At 41.6% G+C, this 27,897-nt stretch overlaps 2 protein-coding genes across 3 annotated transcripts; one reads left to right on the forward strand and one right to left on the reverse strand.

The window, feature by feature from the left end:
* Positions 1–754: 754 nt before the first annotated feature.
* Positions 755–1,708, forward strand: LOC128400342 (olfactory receptor 6C4-like). Its single transcript, XM_053362493.1, has one exon. It carries the CDS (start codon positions 755–757, stop codon positions 1,706–1,708), a length of 954 nt encoding a protein of 317 aa, XP_053218468.1.
* Positions 1,709–7,978: 6,270 nt separating this feature from the next.
* Positions 7,979–26,172, reverse strand: LOC128399280 (albumin-like). 2 transcript variants are annotated; one of them, XM_053360565.1, is made up of 15 exons: positions 26,020–26,172; positions 24,586–24,643; positions 22,524–22,659; positions 21,233–21,444; positions 20,331–20,463; positions 18,884–18,981; positions 17,552–17,681; positions 16,193–16,404; positions 15,070–15,202; positions 14,542–14,639; positions 13,692–13,830; positions 11,618–11,841; positions 11,335–11,467; positions 9,942–9,998; positions 7,979–8,196 (listed from the first exon to the last, which is right to left on the reverse strand). In XM_053360565.1, exons 1-14 carry the CDS (start codon positions 26,102–26,104, stop codon positions 9,951–9,953), a joined length of 1,839 nt encoding a protein of 612 aa, XP_053216540.1. In that variant the 5' UTR covers positions 26,105–26,172; the 3' UTR covers positions 7,979–8,196; positions 9,942–9,950. The 2 variants fall into 2 exon arrangements, with proteins under 2 accessions (XP_053216540.1, XP_053216539.1); XM_053360564.1 differs by having other exon boundaries at positions 7,979–8,200.
* Between the last annotated feature and the right edge of the window lie 1,725 nt (positions 26,173–27,897).

Here is a 27,897-nt window from a genome sequence, read left to right on the forward strand (position 1 = left end):
TCTGTAGAACAAAAGATAGGAAATTCACAAAAGTAAGTGCAACATAAAATCTTCAACCCACTCTTGAGAATTTCACCAACATTTTTCTCTCAACAATTTCTGAGTGTGTTTTATTTTTTTGTGGAGAACGGGTAGGGGGAAAACACAGAAGACATTTTTCACACAGCACTAGTTTTTTTAATGAATTGTACTGGGGGTACATATTCCTTAAAGGGTAAAACAGATTTGTTGGAACTAGGAGCAGCAGTACTGCCTCAAGAGTTCAATTAGGACAAAAATATTTATTTTCCTCATAAACAGTAGATTCAGAACACAGATCAGGAACAATGGGAATGGTGACTGCCAGATCTGAGAAGATAATCAAGTCCTTTTGCAATAACAACAGAGATTTAACTGCTATATAAGTACAAGTCCCAAGCTTTAGATTTTCTGACTAAGGAATACAGGTAATTTCTATTGCTGTTAATTCAGGTGAGCATCATAATTCACCATACTGTGACAGTGAAATATCTGAGTGAGATACTGAAATATCTAAATAGATCATATTCAACATGCCTCTTTAATGAACTGAAAACTCTGGCCTGACCTCCTTCCTCCCCCACCCCACATTAATTTACAGAACTGGAATGAGAAACTGGGCCTCCATAGAGAAAACTATATGATCTATCCTAGAACCATATGTTCTATTCACCAGAATTGCAATATAAACATCATTGCATGTCTTTTATTTTATTTGCCTCTAGGAAAAAAAAACATGGTAGAATCAGAGTGGGTGAATCGAACTATGACAACTGAATTCATTCTCCTTGGATTTGGGGATCTCCAGCACCTGCAAATTCTTCTTTTCTTTCTCTTTCTAATCATCTACGCTTTGACTATGACTGGGAACATCCTTATCATTGTCCTAATTGTGACCGATCAGCGCCTTCATACTCCCATGTACTTCTTTCTGGGGAATTTGTCTTCTTTGGAGGCCTGCTATACCTCAACAATCCTGCCCAGAATGTTGAATAGTTTATTGACTGGGAAAAGAATAGTCCCTGTCCATGGCTGCCTTATGCAGTTGTGGCTTGCAGCATCCTTAGCAGCATCCGAATGCTACCTTCTTTCGGCGATGTCTTACGATCGCTATGCTGCAATATGTAAACCCCTGCATTACACAAGAATAATGAACAACAAGGTTTGCCTTCAACTGGTAGCTGCATCTTGGCTGTGTGGTTTCATAGAAAACACTATATTGATCGTTTTTGTATCTGAGCTAACATTCTGTGGCCGCAGTGAAATAGAACATTTCTTTTGTGATTTCCTCCCTATCATTCAACTGTCCTGCACTGACACCTACAAGGTTCAACTTGCATTGACCATCATGGCATCCTTCTGCACACTTCCATCATTTATCTTAACCATTACATCATATGTTTACATCATTAATGCCGTTTTGAGAATTCCCTCAGCAACTGGTAGGCAGAAGGCTTTTTCCACCTGCTCTTCTCATTTGGTTGTCGTGTCCATTTTCTATGGAACAATCATTATTGTCTATGTGCTACCGAAAACAAAAATACTAAAGGAGCTGAATAAGTTTTTTTCTGTATTTTACACTGTCCTGACACCTCTGGTCAATCCCCTTATATACAGTCTGAGGAACAAAGAAGTGAAGGAAGCTTGGAAGAGGATTGTCAGCAAATGTAAAAGTAATGCAGTGATGTGAGGGTGCTGAACTCTTATGGGTGAAGCCCCTTTGTGGGATTTGCACATCATTTGACTTTCAAGGACTAGTAAGCATTGCAAACAAGTACTGAGTATATCTTTATTTCAGGAGTACATGGAATGAAGCAGGGCCTTTTTGTTATTTCCATGCAACAATGGCAATGCCAACTCTCCTTTATTGACATACAGTGGTACCTTGGGTTACAGACGCTTCAGGTTTCAGGTTACAGACTCCGCTAACCCAGAAATAGTACCTCGGGTTAAGAACTTTGCTTCAGGATGAGAACAGAAATCGTGCGGTGGCGGCGCCAGCAGCAGGAGGCCCCATTAGCTAAAGTGGTACCTCAGGTTAAGAAGAGTTTCAGGTTAAGAACGGACCTCCAGAATTAATTAAGTTCTTAACCCGAGGTACCTCTGTATTTCCTGGATTCTACATTCTAACTGTACCCAAACTCATTAATTGTGGGAATTTACACTATTGAATTTGCTGGATCATGGCTGCTTAAAGAGATATTTTAGTGCCTTCAATGTATGCTGTGGATTTGGTCTGAGGACACTGACAGACAAAATATATTTGTTGTGATTATTATTCTGTGATATCTTCTGCCTGCAGATGAACCAAATTTATTAATTCATATTTTCATGACTGAGCCATGTTGAGGAATGAAATGAACCACCCAGTTTTGTCTGAAGTTTAGAATAGCTATGTTTTCTTCATTAGAGGGGGAAAAAAACTTTGGATAATGAAAAGTTAGTTTTATTTAAATGGGTAATGTGCTATGGCTTGCTGTATAAAGAAGAGGTATGGTTTTGGAAATGGTATGGTGTCCTTCTCCCTACCCTCAAGTCAGATTACCAGTTCAGTGGTGAACACTGGCGAAGGAACGGGGTGGGGGGTGGGGGGAGCACACCACACCCTGCACCATCGGGGAGGGGGGTACCATCACGCCATGCGCCCGCCTGCTCTCCGTCCCCGGTGCAGACTATGCAGCTTCACCACTGGTGGTAGGCTTATAAATGTCACCATTAGAATCACTCTAAGCAAGAAAGCATGTATGCAAACAAGGAAAATACGGATGTGTGTAGCCATGCAAATGACAATCACAAACCACTGGGCAGTTCTAAACTCACCTTTTAAAAGCTCTGCAATGAACAAGGTGGCAGCTGCTCTCCTCTCCAGCATATACTCATGCTATTTGAAAGGTTATGGGTAGAATTCTGAAGAGATCAAAAGCCACCACATACTTTCTTTTGAAGTAATAGGAGGGATAGGGAACCTTTGGCTCTCCAGATGTTGGTGATGTACAACTGACATAGCTCCTAAGCACCTGCCATGGTAGCTGGAGCTGATGGGAGCTGGAGTCAAACAACATTTGTAGATCCACAGGCTATCTATTCCTGCACTATGTTCAAAGACATGTTAAGCTTCCATTCCCCCACTGAGCTTTCTGCAAGGGCAATATCAAGCAGAATAGCCTCTCCTCTCTCTTGGATGTAATTCTACCTATCATGGTATGTATTGCTGTGAAAAGTTCTCTAAACTCTGTGCTTGTGGAAGCCAATGTGATAGAGCTGTCTAGTCCCCTTAATGTTCCCAGCAGGACCTTTCTGTGTACCTGCTTAGCCAGTGTCTCCAGGCTCTATGTATGTGTGTGCATGCACACCTCTCTGTCTCTCTGTGTGTGATTACTTCTGCAGAGGCTGCAAAACTGCACAGCCCTCCAGAGCAATACACATGCATGAGCCCTAACTGTTTCCCTGTGAAAAATTTCACCGTATGTCACTGCTGCTAGAGAAAAATTTTACGTATAAAATAGGCACATAAAACAGTTTCTTCAAGTATATCAGATAAAATTGCAGAACTGCCTCCAGGTACAGCAAACATGTTGCCAGAGGAGATAACATCTTCTGTTGTAACATAGCTAATAAAGTCCAGGCACAAGCAGGCTGCCTTTCTGTCTGGCATAAAACCATTCCCAGCATTCTTGGAAGCGTAAACAACTTTTCAAAAGGAGACAGGATACCCAATAAAAGTGAAGTTGTAGGGGAAGCACAAATAACAATCTCTTTTCTGTCAAGGAAAAAAAAAGAGAGAGGCTAGTTTCATCCTGTCCTGGATCCAAGAAGCATGAAAGTGAAAGTGATTGTGAAGTCATTCTTGACTTGATTCTCCTGCTCTAACACAAGTGAATGTAGCTTTGCCCATTTTTGATATTTCTGTACATAGGATGAGTGCACAGAGTGGCCCATTTCCAGGTCAGAATTCACTCTGATTTCTGTGGACTTCACCAGACACCCCCCTTTTTAAAGTTTTGTGCTGACATACTGAGTAACAATGGCAATGTTCTTCTTAACTCTATGAAACCATCCCTAGCTATTTTATATCAAGCCACTGAAACCCGCAGCCATTGATAGTAGGATATTTTGTATTCAGATGTACATAACACATAATAGCAAGTCACCCCCAAAGGCAAAGTACCAGAAAATACAAGAGATGCTTTCACTAATGCTCAATAAGCAGCCAGTTAAGAATGCACTTGACAAACCTTCACTGCCAGGGCTGCTACCGGGGGTAGCACAAACACCTGAGACGAGGAAATACATGATTTATTAAATTAATAATGTAAGCATATCACATTAAGAAAGAAACAAAGTAACCAAATGGTAATAAGGTATCACATTGCATACAAGTATAAGACCTGTCATTCAAGAAATGAAATATATATTTCATTTACATAACATAAAAACAATAATACAGTGGTACCTCGGGTTACAGACACTTCAAGTTGCAGATGCTTCAGGTTACAGACTCCACTAACCCAGAAATAGTACCTCAGGTTAAGCACTTTGCTTCAGCATGAGAACAGAAACCACGCGGCAGTGGCGTGGTGGCAGCGGGAGGCCCCATTAGCTAAAGTGGTGCTTCAGGTTAAGAACAGTTTCAGGTTAAGAACAGACCTCCAGAACGAAGTAAGTTCTCAACCCGAGGTACCACTGTATTTAGATGGATAGAAAGAGTCATAATTAAAAGCACACTAAGTGCACAGTTTCTGTGTATCATTTCTTATGATCTGTGTATCAAAGACGTGCCCTCTCAACTAAATCTCACCTATTGTGTAATATCCAATGAATTCAGTTGGTTTTTTTTAAACAGAGCATTCCCCCCGACACACCGGAACACATTCACCTGGTTGGCTAGAAAGCATCAGAAAGGATTTGAAAGACAATGACAAATGCTGAAGGTGCAAATGCAGACAATTTCAACGAGAAAGAAAAGAGGAAGGCATCTAAAGAAAGTTGTGTGGCTGCATGAGGAGCATACAGTTTAACTGAGATTTAATAAGGTCATGTATAAGAAATGGAAGAAAGAGGAAATCACAAAGGAAGGGTATATACAAATAGCCAACGTCTGCAGGGAAGTCGAGTGGACCAAAGTTCTAAATGAGCTCAGGCTTGCAACAGAGTTCAAAATAAAAGTTTATTTGGCTATGTTCAAAGCAAAAGGAAGAACAAACAAATGGTAGATCCTCTGCAAGGTGAAGACAGAGAAATGCTATTGGGTGACAGAGAGAAGGCGAAACTGCTCAACACCTACTTTCCCTCTGTCTTCACCCAAAATAAAAGTGCCCAACTTGGTGATATCAGAATAAATTATGCAAGGAGGGAGCTGTAGCCCACGATATAAACCCCAGTTGTGCAACAACTTGGGGAAGGCCCCAAGAAGTCAGACCGTGCACTGCAGCTGGTAGCACATATGTGTTTGCATTGCTCTGCTCACTGTTGCTGTATTGTGTCATCTGTTTAAATGAGCAGCAAGCAGGTGTCAGGTGCAACAATGAGCACATGGTATCCTGTGCTACTTTTTGTGTGCTGTGTGACCTGTTGTGCACCCCTCAATATAGCCTGAAACCTTCATATGAAGTGAAGGATGCTATCGCTTTGCCTGTGCTAAAGTAAGGTTCAACTACCACTCCATCCTGCTTATCTATATAGAGGTGCAGGCATCTTGTCATTCACACAGGCAGCAAAATGTCTACATATTGGTTTGCGCTCTCTCCCTCCCTCCCTCCCTCTCTCTCTCTCTCTCTCTCTCTCTCTCTCTCTCTCTCTCAAGGCTTGCCTGCCAAAGTAAATTGGCAGGACACATAACATTGGTAAGTTAGTCCAATCAATAATGCAGTAAGTGATTTCTTCATCAGCCTATAACTTTTATACCACCCTTCCCCCTTCCATTAATGTTTCATCCAAAGCTGAATTGAAATGATGGCAATGGATCACTAGTTAGAGTCCAAGTTCAAAGAAGAGTTCTGTGTTCTTGGCATCCAAGGCTGCTGAAGAGTAAATATTTGATGTTTAACAACATACTCTGGAAACTTGTACTGGGATGAGATAACGAAACAGGATTGTGATAGGGATCTCCCCTCTAACCTATGCGCATCAGAAAAAAAATCCCCAAACTGAAACAACTGTGGTCATGTTCAGGCCATTATTCTGATTGTGCAATGTAGAAAACCAGGAGTGGATGTAGGGGTGCAAATGCAAGCCCATCGCTCAATGACCCTGATCTTCCATAGTGTGTGGTCAATAATAATAATGTGTGTTTACATTTTTTAAAATTCTAATTTTGAAACTAGGCATTTTAGTTCAGTAGTTTACTCAAACCATAAATGCCACTATTTCTACTTACCCCAAATTAGAATACAAAGCAAAACCATCTTTTCTTATCAGCTGAAAGAATAATTCACTTGGAGTACGTAGTGGGACTTTGCCATGCATTGTGGACATTGTAGCTCTATATTTTTGCTTTGTGAGGAAATATAACAGTAATGGAGTCACCATATCCATATAGGAGGCGGGATCTGGAAGGGGTGTAAAGGTCAGAAGAAAGCAATGCAGCCTGCTGAGGTACACAAAGCCAGGGATGAGGAATCTGTTGTTCTCCAGATGCTGATGGACAGGGCCTTAGCTAGGGAGTGGTGAGGTGGGCCCCCGACAGGGGCACATGCAATGGGGGTGGGGGTGGGGCTAAATCAGATAAAAATATGTCCATAAATATAAATATTGATTATTGCCTCATAAGAAATGGTTTTAAATAGAGGGTGAATTGAATGGGTGGAGGAGGGTGGGTTGAAGGAGAGGTGAAAAGAAGAGCTAATTTGTCCGTGGCTAGGGGGCGCAATCTGGATGGTTCTACCAAGGGCGCAAGATCACCTAGCTACAGCTCTGCTGATGGACTACAACTCCCTTCATCCTCGGACATTTGCTATGCTAGCTGGGGATGATGGGAGTTGGAATCCAAAAATATAGAGAGAGCAACAATTCCCAATCCCTGCACAATGCTCAGATCTAAAGGGAGGGAACACAGCAGCTTTTTCCTGCTTCCAACAGTTGCAGATTTATCTGGCTCAGAGTTTCTGACTCATTCTGACCCTTTTGTGATTAAGGACTGTGTGGAAATGAACTTTAACCAAAAGTATGCTTTATGGAGATCGAGTAAAGAACAAGAGCTTTTGGAATGGCGCAGCAATAAATACAGAGTCGCCATCTTGGCAGGTTTTGCCGAAGGATTTATAACCGGGAGGAGGAATGGATTTGTTTTCAGACTGTATTCCTGGTGAATCTCCTCAGAGGTTTGAGAAAGGCAACAGATTTGTGAAGATTAACGACGGTAAGACTGTTTTGATTTATGGAAGTGATGTTATACGGAAAACGTCTGGATATGGCTCTTGGATAAAAGAATATCCACACAGGATTATAAACTGTTTTAACCCGCTTGTGGAGATCATCAGAGGTCATAAAGAGAAAGGAAAAATATATGAAAATAACAAGAAGAGATGTGGAAAATAATAAGAAAGGACTGGATAGTACTGTGAACATCATATGGACAGATTTGTGGACATTAAAGCAGCAGCAAGAAGATGATTGGATCCCCTTCAGAACTTGAAATATGGGTACCCCCAACAAAAATTCAAAATTCGGCTTTGTAATTTGGAATTTATGTAATTTGGTTTGATTTGATGTGATTGGTCGGTTAATAATTTTTTTCTTAAAAAAAACAACACATTCTGACCCTTTTGCCCTGCTCTGCACACACCATGATTAAAGCCCAGATGTGGGAGAGCAGACACTCTAGGGATGAATAGTCAAATAGAGAGAGCAAGTCCATGGGAAACAGAATCTTCTGCTTGTCTGCTTGGTAGCAATAGTTACAGAGTGCTCCCAAACTTCCAACACACCTCCTCCTTTCACATGCACACACACACACAAGCCCATATGTTATATTTTTACTTAACTGAATCACTGTACTACAACAGAGGAAGATTTTATTTAAACACTTTATTAACTCTCAACAGTAAAACTATAGTGAGAGATGAAGATTATGGAAGAATCAAATCCTTGTTTCCTGTGAATCAGAAAGGTGATGCGTCACAAGTGAAGAAGCAACCAAGGATGTTTGAGCTTATTTGGGCTTTATTTCCAGCGTTCTTCCTTTCTTGAGCAAGAAGAAAACAGCAAATAATTATTTGCAGCAATCAAATAAGAACAAGCAGAACAATTTAGAGAAAACGAGATACCCCTCATTTCACATCTAGTGGTCAGTTCACACAGTCCCATTATTTTGAAACGACAATAATTTTAATTTAAAGGCACCCAGCACACACACACTTGGTGTACTTTCTTGTAAGTTGGGAGACTAAACTCACCCTGGATGGACAACTACTTCAGCAAATTCTATCCATTTATGTCAAAAGAAAAAGAAGTGATAGCTGGGTTATGTTTTGTTTTCTTTGTTTGTTTTTTTACTAATAATGAAGGGGAGAATTTGACATGCCCTTCTGGGAAAAAACCCTGCTTCTATTATTCTGAATTTTTCCAGGATTCATGCCTTAAGAATGAAAGGTACTCCAAGGGCAGGGAGAGGATATAAAGCATAAAAAAGAGCAATAAATTAGGAATAAGTATAGTTGGACAGGCAAACTGAACTAAGCAACCTACAAAGCAATTCAGTAGCAAGTAGTATGTTTTAAAAGCCCAAAATTGAAATTTTTCAGCCCTACTGACAATCAGGTAGAAAATTTGAGAGGGAGGTAAGACCAGAATGTACACTTGAAAATGTAAAGTGTGAACTATGTTTCTGTTTGTTTCTGTGTATTATACTTGGATTACCTCTGAGTGTATGTTTGTTGGCAAATGTGGGTTTGCCGCTGCATAATCAGAGGCCCTTTAAGTATTTGGTTTGGAGAAGCCTCCCTACGGCTGTAGACATAAAAAGGGGGGTGGTGAGAAAGGCATTGGTTCCTATTGTGTGTACAGTTGTACATTGGTTCTTGAACGGAATCTGCTCTGGAAGTCTGTTTGACTTCCGAAAACCAAGACATGGCTTCCGATTGGCTGCAGGAGATTCCTGCACTCAATCGGAAGCTGCGGAAGCCACGTCGGATGTTTGGCTTCCAAAAAAAGGTTGCAAACCAGAACTCTCACTTCCGGGTTTGTGGCGTTTGGGAGCCAAAACCTTTGAGTCACAAGGCATTTGAAAACCAAGGTATGACTCTATATACATCCCCTCTTTGTTACCTCTCATTAGAGGCACTATTTTCTCAAGAGCCTGCCCCCCTTGATTGAGGGGACCCAGGTAGCACATGATGTCACATGTGCAATGTTGTGCAACGTCCTGACATTGTGTGTGCAACACTGCGAGGAGCCGGGGGCAGAGCCAAAAGCCCTCTGAACATTGAGGGGGCCTGGACCCCTCAAAAAAAGAAAACATGGGGGGCTGAAACTGCCTTGGCCTCTAGGAGCTGGCACATATACCTCAACTGGGTGCAAGCTTCTGAAATAATTCAAAACTCTGAAAGTTTTATTTCTTGGAGGCAAATATGTGATAGATGCAATAGAACCTCCAGGGCATGATCCCCTTTGAGATATCTGAGATAATAAAATGGGTCCCCAGAATCTGAGTCTCTCTGTATCCTAGAGGAGGAAGTGTTAATCATGAAGACATGCATTCTGAGTGGTTCAAATATCCATTCTTTTGTCATAATGCTATGTTCTGGCTATAAATAGATACTCCAGACCTTGGGTAGTGGTATAACATAAATAAGAACAGGGGTTAAGCAAGGCCCTTCATACGTAATACTTTCACTGCAAGTAGCGGCAGATAACATTCATCCTACATTGTCAATGTTGAATCAGTTAAACCTTTTCACACAAGCCATGCTTGCACATCAGCTCACCTGAGATGGCTACTGCTCTCCAAAAACAGCTCTACTGCGCTCAACCAGTTTTGGCCCCTGGAAGAAATGACAAACACCCTTTGACATTCCTAGAGAAAGTGCTCCAAGTTGACCATAGATCTCTGCATTGAACAATTGTGCCAGTTTAATTCTAGTAGCCTATTGTGAACGATACAGGGGCTCATTCCGGCACCTTGCAGAAACTTAAAATCTCCACCCACAGCCTCCCACTAATTTTATAGCAAAAATGGTGATTCCAATTATATATTTCTAGAGCAGTGCATTCAAATACAACCATGCTTTCTTCCTAAGCCCCTGTTGCTCCCACCTCATCCTCCAAACTTGGCCTTGCATTGCTAAACACACCACCCCATCCTAACCACATTCCTATGTAGGTGGGCATATTTTTTACATGGGATACCAGTTTCTCTTTCTTTTCAAGAGAGAAATTCTGACTTGGTTCTGCCGGGGGGGATAGAAGAGGGCAGGAACTGCTGTTTGAATAGTGCTGTGAAACCTTAGGAGAGTCGTGTGGGGGTAGGGGTGGGGTTGGAATGCTGGAGACAAGCAAACTCCAGGCAACAAAATATATTGGACTGGAACTGGTGAAATCTCCTTTTCCATCACATTCTCTAGAAAGCTTGATCAGGATACATTTTTTCTTATGACAGTATTTACTGTAGTGAGCAACTACTGCCTGGTTGCAAATACTCCCTTTGGCGGCAAGGTATTCAAGAGGGTAATGAGAAAGCAGCTGCAGGCATTCCCAGAGGAAATCTAGACACATTTCAATTTGGGTTCAGACCCAGGTTTGAAACTGAATCTGCCTCGGTCGCCCTGACAAATGACCTATATTGGTAGAGGAACCAGAAGAGCATGACACCATTGCTTTTACTAGACTTTTTCATAGGCTTTTGTTACCCCTAACAATAGTATCCTCCTGGACCAGAGGTGTTGGGTTGCCCCCAAGACTGGGGTGGGGGATGGGTGGGCATCATATGTTGCATGTGTGTGACGTCACTCACATGGCATGCAGTGTCACACATGTCTCTGGATGCTGTGCAGGCCAGTGCAGCCTTCTGCTAGGCCACGCCAGTTCCTGCAGCATACTCTTCCTCCACCTATGGCCTCATTTTATTTTTTTAAAGCTACAAATAGCAATTGCAATGCTATATTTCCAGAGCCCCACTTTCAAAATATGGAGCTTTTCTTCCTCATTTCTTTTGTCCCCACCACAACCCACAACCATGAGAGCTACTTTCCACTCTTGTCATTGAGGGGGAGTCCAGGCCTAGGTACTCATATCCCAATCAAGCACTTGGCTTCAGCCTCATCAGGCTGTCAGTGAAGAAGAAGAAACTGTCCCAGACATTTGTCTTTCTAAGAAGTTTACCTCTGTCATAAAGCATTCCTCATGATTTTCAGCTTTGCAGCATTGTGTCACCATGGCAGTGAAATATCCTGTCACTTCTGCTATTTGCTCAGTGGTGCTATTGGGTTGGTGTTTTATTAAGTGGACAAGCTGCCTGCAATGAGAACAGTGAGTGATAGGTTGGAAGCATATGTGTAGAGACTGAATAAAGGACAGGTCTTTGTGGTTAGGAACAGAGGTGAGGAAGGCTAAAGGTATTAGATTGCTTTGAAGTAGCCAACTAATTATTGGGCTGATTTCTTACTTTTGCTTCCTTAGTAGCAATTCATCTGGGGTAGCCGAGCATAGATCTTGGTGGGAGGTGAATAGTTCGGAAGAGAATGGTACAGGGACATAATCTGGATCTACTCCTAAATTGCTAAAGCAGTCCCGGCGGAACTCATAGGAATCTTCACAGCAGTTGTGCATTTGTTTGTTTAGTGGTTTAACTTCATGTCGCTGACATACTTCTCCTAGTAAAAGATCTGTCTAGAGAAAGAGAGATAATATTGACCTTTGATGAACAGAAGAGTGATCAAAGCAACTTGCTTGCCACATAAATTAACCACTATTTCAATACAATGAATGCAAGTGATGTAACTTTTGAAGACACGGTGCTTATGAGATGCTAAAAGGTTGAACAATCCCATATTGCCACATGCATTGAATTTATTTCAATTTTATAAAATTACAATACCAAGTGAATATAAATAATAGGAAGATAGACAATAATAGCCATGATCAAGATTATCAATGAAATTGGGGAAGGCGGGGGGGGGGGAGTCTAATGGAGCTGCACTGGCAACTACAGAACAAATTCAATAATGAACAGACTTCACCACACAACACACACCTGAAGTTCTATATTTTCAACCAATCCAGGTATGCGTGTCAGCCTGTTCTGGATAAGGTAGCACACTTACTGAAGGATCAGATACACAATGGTAAGCTAGTTGAGAGGCTGTTGAGGTCTTGAATGCTTTTTCACAGTTTTGGCTAGCACACAGTGGTGAACTACCAAGCTACCAAACTTTCCTCAGTAACTCAACATCCCCCATTGCCAGAGGTTGGACTGAGGAGGAATGGTTGGAGCTGCTGCCCCCTTCTCCTGAACCTTCCCAAGGGCAGGAGGACAGTATTGATTTGGAACAGTGGTTTGCAGAGGGGCATAGTCCAGAGGGGGAAAGTTGGGAAATATTGGGTGAGGAATGGCTAGAAGAGGAAACACCAGGAGAGAGACAGCTGGCAGATTCAGTGTCCTTGGATAGCATTCTTGACCCCCCCCCCTTCACCTAAGACTAGACGGGCTTTGAGAGTGATAGAACAGAGAGCTCACTGGCAACAAGCTCAAATTACCTGACACAGGAGTGACGTAGATTAATGGGGATGGAGGGGGTGAACCTTTACTGGGACCAATGCCATTTCTAGAGAGATATGCATTTCTTTGTCTCTTGCTGTGATTATTAAAGAAACTTACTGGTAAGAACGCTCTTTTCACCTGATCTACTTATTTACTGCCACTGGTGGGAGGGATCTGATTCCCCGAAGCCTGACACCCATCCAGTTTTCTGTCTGCTGCAATATGGCCCTTAGAAAATAAACTGTGGAGAGCACCAATGGATATAAAGTGATTCTCACCCTCACTGTGGCACTCGGATGGGCAGAAAGGTTTCAAGCTCTTCAAAAAGCACATTGCCACAATGGGAATGGAATTGATCTCCTCCTACTCCTATTAAACATTTGATATGAATGCAAGGGCTGATTTCTACTTTCATCCGTTCTCAGATGTGCAGGGAATATATTCTGCCCTCAACTGATCTTTACTGATCAGCAGATGAGCTGTGTGTGCCATGTGTGTGTGTGTGTGTGTGTGTACTCTTTGTCTTGTAAGCTTGTGTGGAAGAGGTGTGTGTGCAGGGTGGCCACACCTACTGAAGGCATGCAGACCATAGAGTATTCCCAAGGGTGGGTGTGGTTCTCCAGCCAAGAAACATTCAACATATATGTAAGTGGGTCAGCTGTAGACATACCGGGAGAAGTCAAATTTAAGCCATTGTCAAACATCCCTGTCCTTTAGGTCACATTCAGGCTACATTATGGGAAATAAGTTTTAGAACATGTTCAGAACTGTCAAATTCCATGTAAAAAAAATCAATTTGAAATGGATTCCTCCCCCATTCCTAATTATTCCACTATTAGTTATGGCATATTTGTTTACTTGTTTTTATCTGAGCCCAATTCAAAGACATTACATTTAAAATAGTATTTAATAAACCCTGCTGAAAGAGAAAAAAATGTGGATGGAGGAAAGAGGGCAATAAGGAGGATAAAATACTCACATTCTCATCAACACACACCAGTATGTGTGCGTCATCCTCCTTACAGCATTTGGCAACAACACCTGAGAATTTCATTGTGTACTGGTACAATTCTTCAAATGCCATCTCGGGAGCTCTCTTCGTATAATGGACAAGGACTCTGCAAAGAACCATAACCGAGAAGATTTTAGTCAATGAGAATTTGGGATGCAACCCTTGTCAGGGGTGGGGGGTTGCAGTAATGCTCAAGGTCTCAGAAAACTGCATTGTCTTCCACAAGTTGACAGGTTATTGGAACAAGTGAAGTCACTTTTAGGGCTGCACTGTTGGGACCATTGGAGCTTCAATTTAAGAGTTCTCCCCATCTCGACAAAGTCTTGTGTGCCTATGCAAACAAACAAATTAATCACTATCCTGGATTTGATACACAGCTGCTGGAAGTTCATATAACTTGCATATGCAGACAAAACACAGTTAACCGCTGTTTTTTTCCTTTCCTTCAAAATGGGAGTAGGAGGAAGCAATTGTTGTTTCTTTGTGCCAACAGATTTTATTTCAGACTCATTTCAGTTTCTGCGTAGCATAGATTCCTCTAATTAGGTCTGCTTAAACTCCACACCATCCTGGTGTCAAGATACACCAGCTATAGACTTTGTGCCTCATACATCATGCCCATATTCTCCTTCCCACCCCACATCTTTTGGGTTAACATCCATCCACATGAATTCTTCTCGAGAACTCTAAAGCTATTCTTTATTGCCTCTAATAAAAGTATCCATCCTCTGCATTCTGTCTGTACAAAGAGGTTATCTAAAACTAAATTAGCCCAACTAAATTGACCCCTATTCACAAGCTATAATCTGGAGCATACTCATTTTGGAAGCCGTGGTCTCCTGCTTTCTCATACAGATTGCAGCGCATCTTAAGTGTTTCCAGGGTATTGTCAGCGTATTGTCTTAGCTCTCCTTCCTAAAGGAAAATATAACTGCTATTAAATATTTGGAAAAGTGCCTAAAACCAAAATCTCATACAGTCAAAACACACTGGGTTCAATGGCAGATGTGATTGTCAAAGTCTTTTCCCCCCAGATGCCTGTCCTCTTTCCACCCCGTGTGTGTGTGTGTAATTTGCCAAGCATGTAAAGCTGAATGCACACAAGTTAAATGTGTGCATGTTATGAGTCATTTAAGGTGACCACTTTTAATAGGGAATGGTAGCTTCAGCTGCATAAAAGCTTCAGTTCTAAAATAATGATAACAATAATAACAACCCTCCATGTGTCAGTTCCAGTGAACAAAAAGATCTGGGACTTGGATCTGTTTGTTCACTGGAATTAACACATGGATTTATTTATTTTCAAATGAAGCTATTAATTACATGAAGATGACACGTAACTCACCCCTTGATGAAAGCATTCTTCAGGATGCTCACTTTCACAGCACTTTTCCAACAAACCCTCATATTTACTGCCAACTTTCAACAGCAGCTGCCTAGAAAACTCAGGGTTTCTCCTTCCAGTCTCATAAACAAACCTGGAACACAGGGAAGAACACATGGTGATTATGATGTTGTGTTATCTACAACAATAATAGCAATACACGTAGAAAGTGTTGAAAGTACTTCGAATACATCAACTTAGCAATTCATTAGGCAAACGCTGTAAGTTGGGTATTTAAATTTTATTGCTGCTGTTTGTTTTTTATCAATATAACTTCAATATTGCAGCTGCAGGAGAGTTGCAAACTAAAACCAGGTTCAAGGGCTGCAAATTAAAATCAGGACTAGACTTTGAGCATCCATCTCCACAAAAGTTAGGAATTTTTGCAAAGTGATAAGGTAGCATGGTTTTTAGGTACACTGTATGAGGGCAGGGGGGTGGCTGTTTCTCATAGACCCATGGGGACACTGGTGCCATATCTAGAGGGCCCTGGGGGCCTGGGCACCCACGATTTTTTTGTTGTGGGTCCCCGGCCTCCACTTCCAACTGCCGCTGCCTACTGTCCACTACCATGCACTGTCTGCCGCTGCCACCCACTGCCTTACCTCTGGTGCTCCAGTGCTGTGGCAGCAACTGGGACAGGTCTCTGTTGGGGTCCACTGCCCCCACACTGGGCAACCACAGTCTGGGGCCCAAGTTGGCACCATTGCATGGGGCAGCCATTATTTCCCCTGCAGAATTGCTCTGAAAATAATGCTACATGATCACATGGTGTCACTTCCAGGGACATTCTTCTTGGCCTATTTGGATAGAGCACAGCAGGAACTGTGCACCTAGCTGTTCAAGGTAGTTTTTTTTAATTTTTAAAGAACTTTACCCTCCCCTCAGAGGGGGAAAAATCATGGGAAGCAATCAGATTGGTTTTTAATTGTAGGTTACAAAGTATCCATCACATGATAATGAAGTTACATTTCCTCTTTCCCTTCTGATACCACATGCGTTCTTCTTGCCCTCAGTATGCTTGGCAACCCATTATGCTTTATAGAGTTAGGATTGAGACCAATCTGAATTCTCTATACCATACTTTTCTAGAAGAGTAGACTTGTTCTCCGTGAAATTTTGGCACACTTCCTTAACCCCAAACTCCTTGAAAGTGGAAGGCAAATCGGCAGGTTTGTCATCATTTTCCGCATTTACGAGACATTCTTCTCGATCCAGCAGTTCCCTGTCACAGCAGTCCTTCACTTTAGTAGATATAGTGTCTTGATGGGTACAGATATACTCTGTCAAATCTGCCTGTAAGAAAAGAGGCTCAGAAATAACTGCCGTATTTTTCGGTCCATAAGACGCACCCGACCATAAGGCGCACCTAGTTTTTAGAGGGGGAATGCAAGAAAAGAAATATTTTTAAAGGGAGCACTGAGCAGAGCCTGTATGCATCCCAGGCTCTGCTCAGCACTCCCTTTCACGAGCCGCGTGGAGCGTGTGTGTGGCGCTTGCAGGATTTTCCCCAGGAGGGAGAAGTCCCCAAGAGCCGCACACACGCTCCTCGCGGCTCATGAAAGGGAGTGCGGCTCTTGGGGGCTTTTCCAGGAGGTGGGGGAAGGGACTGAGGGGCTGCCCTCTGTCCGTTCCCCCACCTCCCACAAAAGCCCCCAAAAGCCACACTCCCTTTAAAGAGTGCACGGCTTTTGGGGGCTTTTCTACGAGGTCGGAGAAGGACAGCCAGTCAGTGAGGGGCTGCCCTTCTCCCTCCTCGGTGAAAAGCCCGCAAGAGCCATGTGGAGCATGTGTGCGGCTCTTGGGGGCTTTTCCTGCCTGCCTCCCGCCTGCATTCGCTCCATAAGATGCACACACATTTCCCCTTACTTTTTAGGAGTGAAAAAGTGTGTCTTATGGAGCAAAAAATACGGTAGTTATTTTAAGGCAGGAGCTTTCAAGCTGACAGACAAAGAGCAGCTTGGTGTGCCTGATCACTGAAATGCTCGCATTAGCAAAATAGGCCAGAGTCCACAGCTTTATACACTCAAATGGAATCCGATTTACCCCTGGTGCCACCTGACCCCAGCTGAGGTAGAAGAAGCAATAGTATTCTTTAGCCAATTAGAGCACTGTTAAGTGAAGTGAAGCAAGGAGTAGGTCAGCAGCTCCATCTTCTGTCAAACAACCAGTGTAGTATAGAAGAAAGCAAGGGAGAGCCCCACCAGGATCCTGTTTGAGACTCATGGTGTTTTCACCAGAGGACACTTTTGTATTCTGTGAGGCCTCCGTTCTTCACAGCTCAAAGTCATTTAACTAAGGCTATGCAAAGCCCCCAATTTGCTCCCTGGCCAGAATTCTTCCCATAAGGCTTTGGGCCAATCTGGAGATTATGACTAGACAATGCCAACATCCATGTTATTCTTGGTTTGAAGTAAGTTACATTAAAATTAACAAAACTTACAACATCAAGGAAATACTCCAGAGTATCACCCTTGCAGAACACTTCATGGATGTGTACAATGTCACCAGCAAACTTGAGAATGATAGGAAAGTCTGCCTTTGGGAATTTCCGGCTCAGGTCAGCAACTTCCCTGGAAAGAAAGCAAACAAAATGTTGAGATTGTTTCAAGACAGATGCATATATATATATATATATATATATATATATATATATATATATATAAAATTTATTCCCAGCAACACTGGCAGTTTATTCATATTGTGTCCTGTAGTCCACTATATACCTACAGTACCACACTTCTGAACAGTTGCATTCAAGGCTTCATGTTTCTTTCCTTCTATTTCATACAAGCAGAAAAAGGTGCGGAAATTGGCACCGGCTGCTTAATTCAGTGCCCTGATAATCACAGCTTTTTTCTGGAAAGAAAGTTTTTATCACTTATTGGTTAATGTGAGTAGACAATGCCAGGGCCAAAGAACTTTACTCCTGGTCATTTTCAATGTCATACATGCCACATTACACTTTTTTTTTTTTTTACCACTAGCAGAAAGCAGACCATACTATGGAAATTTTGGAATAGCTGCCTAATTCTCAATCCAGATCCTGGAATGCCATTGGGGATTGTTATCCTTTAACCAAAGTGTACACATGACCCTATTTATATCACTGGCTACATTTACGTTTGAATGGCTGAATCACAATCTAATAAACCAAATGTTGATGCAAACGTGATAAACAAATAAAGAGAAAACAAAACCTAAGAGGGTTTAAAACATGTGAATTGACTTTGCTGCCTGAAACATCAGAACTATAATTCTTTACATCCCCAGGCACCTTTCAGTAGCACACCACAATCCAAATTCCTGTGGGGAATGTTAAATATAGGGGTTTTGTTTTTTGTTTTGCCCTTTTCTGATCCAATATTCCTGTGGTTCTTTGTGGGGGAAGCAACATGCTTTCAGTGTGCCTTAAATGAATGGGGTGGATGTGACCAGATGCCTCTGCTCTCTTCTTATAGCACCTCATGGTTTTAATTGCAGTACCTGGCAATATGTTTTATGTGTGTTAAATAAAATGCATTTTGCTTTTCCCCAATGCTACAATTCTATGAGCATCTCACCACCCAGGTAGGCCTTCCAAGAAACTGCTGTGTAAAAGAGATGCTGAGCAGGGAGATATATCTAAATGAGCCTCATCTGGGAAATTGTTTCTGATACCTGAAAAAGTTTAATTTGTGCTCAAATGTTCCTGTAATTCTCAAGAATACTTGATCATCCATGTAGCTAATGTCACACCACCATCCCCCCCAAAAAAGAAAGCACCCAGACTCACTGAAACCTCAGGGATCTTTTCCCAAACTCTTTCAGGATGGAACAGGTGTGTTTCTGCAATCCGATGGCATAATTCTTTTGCTCTCTCACAGCCGGCAACTGTCAGAGAAAACAACATATACAAAGCAATGAAAATTAATTCATTGCAAGGAGCAACTTGGAGAAAAAGCAAAACAAAGGGTTTCTGATAGTGGCCCAACCAATACCGGGCAACCAAATCTACAACTGGTTTACAGCTAATTGAACTGAATTCCTTCTCCTTGATCTATATCTCCTGATGAATCCAAGCTTTCAGAATTCTGACTTCTGCTCTGATAAACATATCCAGTAAAGTCTCGGAAAGAATTGTGGGAGGAATTGCACTTCAGTGAGAAAGCACCTGCCTTATACTGTATTTCCAGGCTCATTGTTTGCCATTTCTAGATAAACAGAACAGAGGAAGGGAAAGACTCCTAATTGAAACCTGGAAAAGTAACTGTCAAAATAGGTAGTATTTGGTTTGATCAGGAGTGGGTAAATGTTTTTAGGCAAGGGCCACCTTCCCTTCTGGGCAACTATTGGGTCCCTGTATGCCAATTGTGGGTGGGTCTAGAGGCCAATGTGGGTGGAACAATGAATGTGAGCTTTTCCTGTGTACAGTAGGCTACTTTCTGTGTGTGTGTGTGTGTGTGTGTGTGTGCGCATGCGTGCGCCCGCCTGCGCGCGCACCCCCCCCCTTGTATTCTCCATCTTGGCAAGCAAGAGGCATTATCGGAATTCAAGGACACATTTCAGCCAGTGTGAAACAGGGCCAGTAGGGTGGTGGTGGTGGTTGGGGAGTGTTTGTACCATGGGGAGAATCCTGAGGGCAAGACGGAGAAGCTTGGAGGGTCACAGTCAGCTTCAGGGACTGAAGGTTCCCACCCTGGACCACTGCTCTGAGAAGATGTAAAACAGCTCCCTATCAATCTAGCAGAAATACCAGACCCACCAAGTGTCCCTATTTTCCAGGGACAGACCTGGATTTATAGAAGCCAGATTTACAGAATGTTCCACTCTTCCTTAAGACGTCCCTATTTTCATCGAAGAAATGTTGGAGGGTTTGATAGGACATCCCTATTTTCATCAGAGATGTTGGAGGGCATGGAGTTATACGACTCCTGAGCCAATGAGATAAGTAACGATACAACCTTTAGAAAACATCTGAAGGCCGCACTGTATAGTTTTATTATGTTTTTATATGTGTTGGAAGCCGCCCAGAGTAACTGGGGCACCCCAGTCAGATAAGCAGGGTATAAAAAATAAAAGTGTTATTATTATTATTATTATTATTAGTAGTAGTAGTAGTAGTAGTAGTATTGAATAGGATGTCTCTATTTTCATTGGAGAAATGTTAGAGGGTATGAAATACATTATGCAAGTGTCTTTAAATAAAATATTGAGGTGTTATGTGGGCTAAAAGGAAATACCTTTTCTCTGAAGCAGGCATCCTTGTCAGTTTCCAGACAGCAAGTTTGCAGTACCTTTTCAAACTCTTTAACTGTCTTATAGAGTACGGCAACATTTGCAAAAGGATGTCTTCTGGAAAGCTCATAGTAGTAACTGGGTCAAAAAGGAAACTTTCATTAATCTGGGCTGCAATTACTCTAAAAAAAGTAAAAAAAAGTTGAGGTGCCAAGATCCTTTATAATTAAAGCTGTTGTTAAGGAGAGGGAGGACAATTATTAAACCTATGTTACTGAAAAGAATGACAAGGCAAAAAGATTCCAGTTGCCACACAGGATACTCAGGCACTCAGCTAGGCCACTTAACCATTGGCCTCAAGGTAAGAAATTTGACAGCATACAGTATATATAGGTAACATTACATGTCATTTCCTCTAATTGCAAGCCCAAACACTGTGTCCAGATAGCTATGGTCTCAAAATGGGGCCAGTGAGAAGGAAGAGAGAGGCACCAACATGATTGGTAGGACCCCATGGCTTACACAGGTCCAAAAAGAAGGAACTCCGTCCCCACCCTCCACCCCCCAAAAAACAACCATGCAAGCAATGCCTTCCTACTCAAACACAGAAAACAGCCCAATGAGGACTGAGTATGCTCAGCAGTAACATAATGTTGGGTGTTGGAGGTGGGGGAAGAAATGAGTGGATCAACAAATCCTGGTAGAGGACATGGGGGGGGGGCTGGATTGAACCCTGAAGTATTTTATTGCAGCTCCAACCTAATTTTTAACATCTTGCATGAAATAGGTGAGAGTATTTGCAAGCGTCTGATTTGTAGGAGAAAGTCATATGTTACACATTATTTTCATTCTTCTCCCAAAGGAGAACCAGTTCAGCAAAATGACTACATCAACTCAATTGACTTACTTGGCCAGAAATTCAGCTCTTGTATCTTGGTATACTTTGCATACGTTCTCTCCATCTGGCATTGCAAAAGGAGGAATGAATCCAGAAGTTTCATTTTTATGAGTTAGAAAGCAGTCATTTCGTTCGGGATCAACTTTGCCACAACACTCAGTAAATCCATATTTCTCTGCAAGACCTTCTTCATGACAAATTTCATCCAGAAAAACAGTACGCTGAAGGAGAGATGCAAAATGTTTTCATTTATTAGACATACACTTGCCTGTTTACTTGTTGCAGTTATATCAAATATCACATGTTTTAGGGGACATCTGTATAGTTGTCTTAAATTGTAAGCCATTGTTAAGTGCATCTAGGCAGCTGTTTATATGATCAAGTTTACATTTTATAAGAGATTTAAAGAAGGACAATTTCCAGATAGCTTTATGGAAAAGTCAAGTTTAGTTTATAAACCACCATAGTACAACATTTCATGCATAGTACCTAATACAACTTGTTTCACATGTTTGTTCACATATTACACTGAACCCGGGTACAAGTTCCTCTGCACATGTATAAGTGTGGGAAAGAGTGTGTAACTCAACTACTATGTTCATAGTTAGAAAAGGCAGTCATTGAAAATTACATGTGATAAACTGTACTAGCTCAACTATTTCTCTACACAGATACGCATGTTACACATGTGTGAACACCTCTGGGTAAAAGAGTGTACATTTGTTGATTTGTTCAGTTAGGGACCTGCATCCACACTGTGGTGTGTCCTGCAAATCAAGTTGTCATTAAAGGTGAGTCCTCTTTATCCCAGGCAGGGAGAGAGCCAATGGGGAATTAATTACTATTTCTCCACAGCTACATGTTATGGAAGGCACTGCCCTGCATCAAAATTTTTGTAATTAAGTGTGGCAGGTTGTCAGGAGAGAGCTTAGCTCAGCAGTGGGCCATATTACCATCAATGCGCACATTTGCTACCAATATGCCTTGCCAAGTGCACATTGTTAAGAACAAGCACCTTATGACAACCGGGCATACTAGGCAGACTTTTGTCTGATCCAATATGCCTAGCTCTGTGCTTTTAAACCAGGTATGTCCCCTATTTATGACTGTTATGACTGTGCGTGCATCTCTACATAAACTAGTTTCTTTATAAGTGGAATGTTTTCTGTCTAAAGTTCCCGGTTTGGTCATTTAATTTCATAATCAATCAGAAGAGCATCCATGATGGTCGAGGGCTCCAGACTATGCAATTTACCAATATTTCAAATCATAACCTTCAAATTTAGGTCCCAAGGCTTACCAAAGGCTTTTCACAATCTGGGGTTGCTTGATCATCACTAGAACATTTCTTGGCGAGCTGTACAAGATTGTCATTCAGTTTAGCCACCTCATCGTATGAAGCTCTCTGCAGATTCTGAGACGACAAGCTGATGATGCTGGGAAAACACATTATTTATTTATTTATTTATTTATTTATTTATTTATTTATCTATTTATAGATAGGAATATTTATTTACCGCTTTATCATAAAAATATATATCACAGCAGTTTACAATATAAAAATATAAAACCAGCCTCCAGTTCCGGTCTGCCTTAATGGAGGCGGCTCCCATGAAATTAGGAGATTGTTGGTGAAGGAAAAACAAGGATGATTGAGGATAATCTTCCCAGTTCCCCTCAGGGACAGGGGGGAATGGGCTTCACTCGCAGTTCATCTCAATACTTGGCTCTCGCTCCGGCATGGAATGTGGGAGGCAGGGAGGTGCTGAGTGCAAAAGCACTTTGCCTGCTGATAACTATCCTACTCCACCATTAAGAAGCAGAGGCTTAATTTGAACTAAAGTACAGGAATGTGCTGGAAGAGATGAGATCATAAAATTTGGAACAGAACCAGCTGCAAAGTCATTGAGGTTTGAACTTGAGAGAAGATTTCATTCAGTGCAAAAGACGGTGTGGGGGGAGGGGAGCCTACGATTTCTTGAAATAAAGTTGTTTCTCTACATTTATGATTCGGCAACCCTCTCTTGAATATTAGTTCAATTTATATATGTGCAAGTGAGGAGGGATGAAACTGGATTATAGATATGGACTATAACATTAAAGAGAACTGTGTGTGTGTAAAAAAAGGAAAAAGGGAGGGAAGCTCTATTTTGCAGAAGGGTTACGATGGAAACTTAGAGCTGAGTCTTCACCATCCTTTATTATCTATGGTGTGAACTGAACAATGCTAAAAGGACCTGGAATTTAATTTAATTGGAAGTATAAATGCTTATTTATCTTCAGTTGAACGAAAGGATGAAAGAAATCTGCGAGCTTGCCAAGGTTCATTACTGAGTCATGTGCAGTTTGACAGACTACTCTTCTTCCCAGGCTGAGAGGGTGAAAATGGTGAAAACAGGTTATTTATTGGGCCAGAGTGATTTTTGCAGCTGTTGTTAAAGTTGCAAAACAACAAAGCACAGGATGGAGCAATGGAGAAATTTCTGAAACAACAATGGGATATTAGCTCTGCCCAAGGCATGATGGAGAACAGCAATATCCAGGAAAAGATAGACATATCATTTTACAAGGTCAGGAAGAAACACCACGGACAAAATAATTGCCACACACAGGAAGAACAAGAATATAATTTGAGTGCCTCACTTGTAGTTCATTTAATGTGTCAACACGAATAGAAGTTATTAATATTGCAGCTCTTGTATAAGGGATTATTATTTCAACTGGAAAGTAATTGAAATTAATAAGATTTTGGAACACAGAAATAAAGAAATAACCAAACCATCAAATCTAGCATGTGGGGGGCCACCTAAATTATATAATTCAGTATTTGAATGATTGGTATTAGTAATTGTATAATAATTTGGTATTGTTATAATGAGGCAATGATTGGACTGTAATTGAAATATATATGTACACACACACACACACACACACACAACCAAACAATAAAGTAAAAAAAGATAAAAACAAGTTAAAAGCAAATGGGAATTAAAACAAACATGAACAGACCATTGTTGAGAATGTACTTTTAATCAGCAACGAACCGTATGCTAGTGCCATCTGGGTGGGCATGCAGGGGGTGGGGGTGGAGGGGAGGGGCATGGAGGGAGCCCGCTGTGACTGTGCCCAGGACCACAGCCCCTACAACCCCCCATGCTACGCCACAGTCTCCCTCAACAACACCCTCCTGATTTTACACAATTCCACATATACGTGTCAAGTCCGGGAATGTGACACCCATGTAAGTGGGGGGGGGGATGCCTGTATTAATCCTTTAATAGCCTTTGTATTTATTACTCCTTTTTGTTTTTGCATGTGAAGACTGGAGGTCATATCAAGGAAAACCATCTGAAAAGACTTACATGCCTGGAAACTGACCCTCTGCTATTTTAATGAAATGTCTGAAGGTGTCATGGTGTCCTGTAAAGAATACAAAAATCAAATTTTCAATTGAGACATCTCACACCATTGGCAGTTTACCATACAGTGGTACCTCAGTTTTTGAGCATCTCGGAAGCCAAATGATTCAGAAGCCGAATGCTGAAAACCCAGAAGTAATTGTTTCAGTATCCAAATGTGCCTCGGAAGTCAAACGGCTTTTGAGGTGCGTTTCTCAATTTTTTCAATGGATTTTGCCGACTGCCCATTGATCCTTGGTTTTCAAACGTTTCGTAAGTCAAATGGTCTTCCGGAACAGATTACGTTTGAAAACCGAGGTTCCGCTGTATAAGGTCAATACCACACTATGGCGTGGAAGAGGGTGGTCAGAGGGAGAAGGTATTTTATATTTGTTTTGAATCCCCATAATAGTGAATGGAGAAAAATGTGCTTCAGTTTTCAGAAAGCAGATCAGATCTGAATCCAGAGGCAAATTTCAGAAGAAGGTGGATGACTTCCTGGAGTGAAATATCCATATACAAACTTAATCATGAGGCTGGTGCATATCATTATATATACAGAAGTGTTTCTTACGTAACAGTCCTATACATATGGATATCAATTCATATGATAACAGCCAACATATCCACAAAAGATTGCAAATATTGCAACATGCCCCCAGAATGCTTCCTCTTTGCCGTGTCCAAAGTTACTAACTCTTAGTTTGGAGAGGAACTGACTGTGGAACTCTCTGCTGCTTTACAGACAGGGAGCTAAAAAGGATTATAAAGGTACCAGGTGGAGACACCCTTAGAAGAAGAAGAAGAAGAGTTTGGATTTGATATCCCGCCTTTCACTCCCCTTCAGGAGTCTCAAAGCGGCTAACAATCTCCTTTCCCTTCCTCCCCCACAACAAACACTCTGTGAGGTGAGTGGGGCTGAGAGATTTCAAAGAAGTGTGACTGGCCCAAGGTCACCCAGCAGCTGCAGGTGGAGGAGCGGAGACGCGAACCCGGTTCCCTGGATTACGTGACTACCGCTCTTAACCACTACACCACACTGGCTTTTAGCCTTAATGACTTTATTATGTATTATTAAACAACATATTTATTGTGCACTTTATAAAGAATCAATGATACTTTTAAACTGATAAATGTTAACATCAAAAGGATTTAATAATAATAATAATAATAATAATAATAATAATAATAATAATGAGTTTTGCACAGGAAAACCTCACAATGGACTGAGCCCCTAGTCTTTGTTTAAAATAGTATAATGAAGCCAGCAATAATCTGACCATTCCAAATAGCTAGCTACTAGAAAGATAGATAGATATAGAACTATGCATATATTATACATAAGCACAAAATTAATAAGTTTAAAAAGCAAACATATCACAAACCCCCACAACATACCTACATCCCGGTACCTTCTGGGCAGCTGTTTAGACTCAGCTGAGCTTATCAAAAAAAGACAAGAAATTAATGTGACCCACTTCATAGTTTCAAATTATTGAGGGGCTGGGATGTGGAAAACAGCAAATGTGTAGATGAGCTTTTTATACTTTTGTGCATGCATGTTGGGTTACTGTCACATTCCCAATTAGAATCTCAGAAATACTCCTGCTAATAATTATCAGACTCCCAGGAGGTAATGCAAACTTTGTTTGTTACCCGATAACTCTTAGGTCAACTTCCCCCCCCCCATCAATATTCTGTCCAAAGGTGAATTGAATTGATGTGAGTGGGCCTGGTCAATTTAAAGAGCTTAAGTTCAATGGTATCGTGTGTGACATTTGTTCTCAAGGCTGTTGAAGAGTAAATATTTGCCCTTTCAGAACAGGGGCTGAAAATCCAGACTGGAATCTTATTCATTAATCTATGAAAGTCAGAAAAGAAATGTCGAGTGGAGCTAGAGATTTTCAGACCAGCTGTCTTCTGATGACAGAAATCCTACTATTTTTATTTTGTTCCCATCCCACACTGATGTTTCACTGTGTTTTATATTATGTTGGAAGTCACCCAGAGTGGCTGGGGCAACCCAGTTAAATGGGCGGGGCAGAATTTCATTAGAACTTTCTTTTTTCTGGCTCTCACTTTCCATCAAATTATTATTGCAATGATGCATTGAAGGGTCTTGATTACATTAGAGGGGAAAATGAAAGCGCTTTGGGCTAATCACGTAATGAAGAAACAGTGAACCCTGTATTGTTATTTTAGACAACATCTGAATGTGTCTCAACAGACACTGCTTTAGATTGATATGCTTTCTTTCTTCCTTGTTGAGGAGGCCCTTCCTGGCCATGGGCAGGAATTTACTACAGAAATTTCTTTTATATTCAGCTAAAGTCAGCAATGATTCCCTGCAGCACTGAGCAAATATAATATAATCCAACTTCCTGTTTACATAGAAATGAACAAATCCGCCATTTTCAGTTTCTCTCTCTGTCTTTCACCTCTTGATTACATTCAGCTCCTAAGGTGTGAGAATCACATGTGGCACTCCACTCCTGCTAAATAGCTAGCTGGGCATCTGCTTCTTCACACCACTGCTCTGAGGCACACCTCCAACTGCTGAGACAAGCAGTTGGAGCATCTGCACACCCTGCCTCCTCCAGCATATTTAAACCCCCTCTTCTAATGTGGTATGTGGAAGTAACCGGAAACTCCCCCTGTGTACATTTCCACCTGCTCCTCTTGTTTTAAACCCCTCCTTATCCTTGGAGGCAGGGAGAGGAGCTGAGGAGATTCGAACAGCCCAAGTCAGTGTCTTCCACCTCTATGTTTTCCTGTCTCTGCCTGCCTGCCTAGCCTCTTCCTCTTCTCCCTGCCTCACAAGTGGCACAGAACCCCACAAATCACTGGTCCCTCCCCCTGGATAGTTCTCCTGTGCCTCTGCCTCCTCTACCCACCCTTTGGACTCTTACCTGTCCCTCCTTTCCCAATGAGCGGCAGCTTGAAATTGTGCAAGCCTTGAAATGCTGGTTCTAAGTATCTGAGAAATGCATTTTCTAACATGGATCTTCTTCCTGCTGTCCATGGGGTGGCGATGGGGAGACTAGCATATGTTTTTGGCCTCCCTGTAGGGTCCCTCAGACTTTCAAATTCCTTGGCTAGTTTCTATAGGGATAGGTGAAGCTGAAGAAGTAGCCTTTTCATTAACACAATATATCAATCTTTCCTGGTTGAACACGTTATTTAGCCACGTATTTTACAATTCATAAAGGAAGAATAGCAAAGATTGATAACAAAGTCGACAGCAATGAGTGGATTTAGTAAGAGGTGCAGGCGATG

Source organism: Podarcis raffonei, chromosome 13 (assembly GCF_027172205.1).
Source record: "Podarcis raffonei isolate rPodRaf1 chromosome 13, rPodRaf1.pri, whole genome shotgun sequence".
NCBI classification, from domain to species: Eukaryota; Metazoa; Chordata; class Lepidosauria; order Squamata; family Lacertidae; genus Podarcis; species Podarcis raffonei.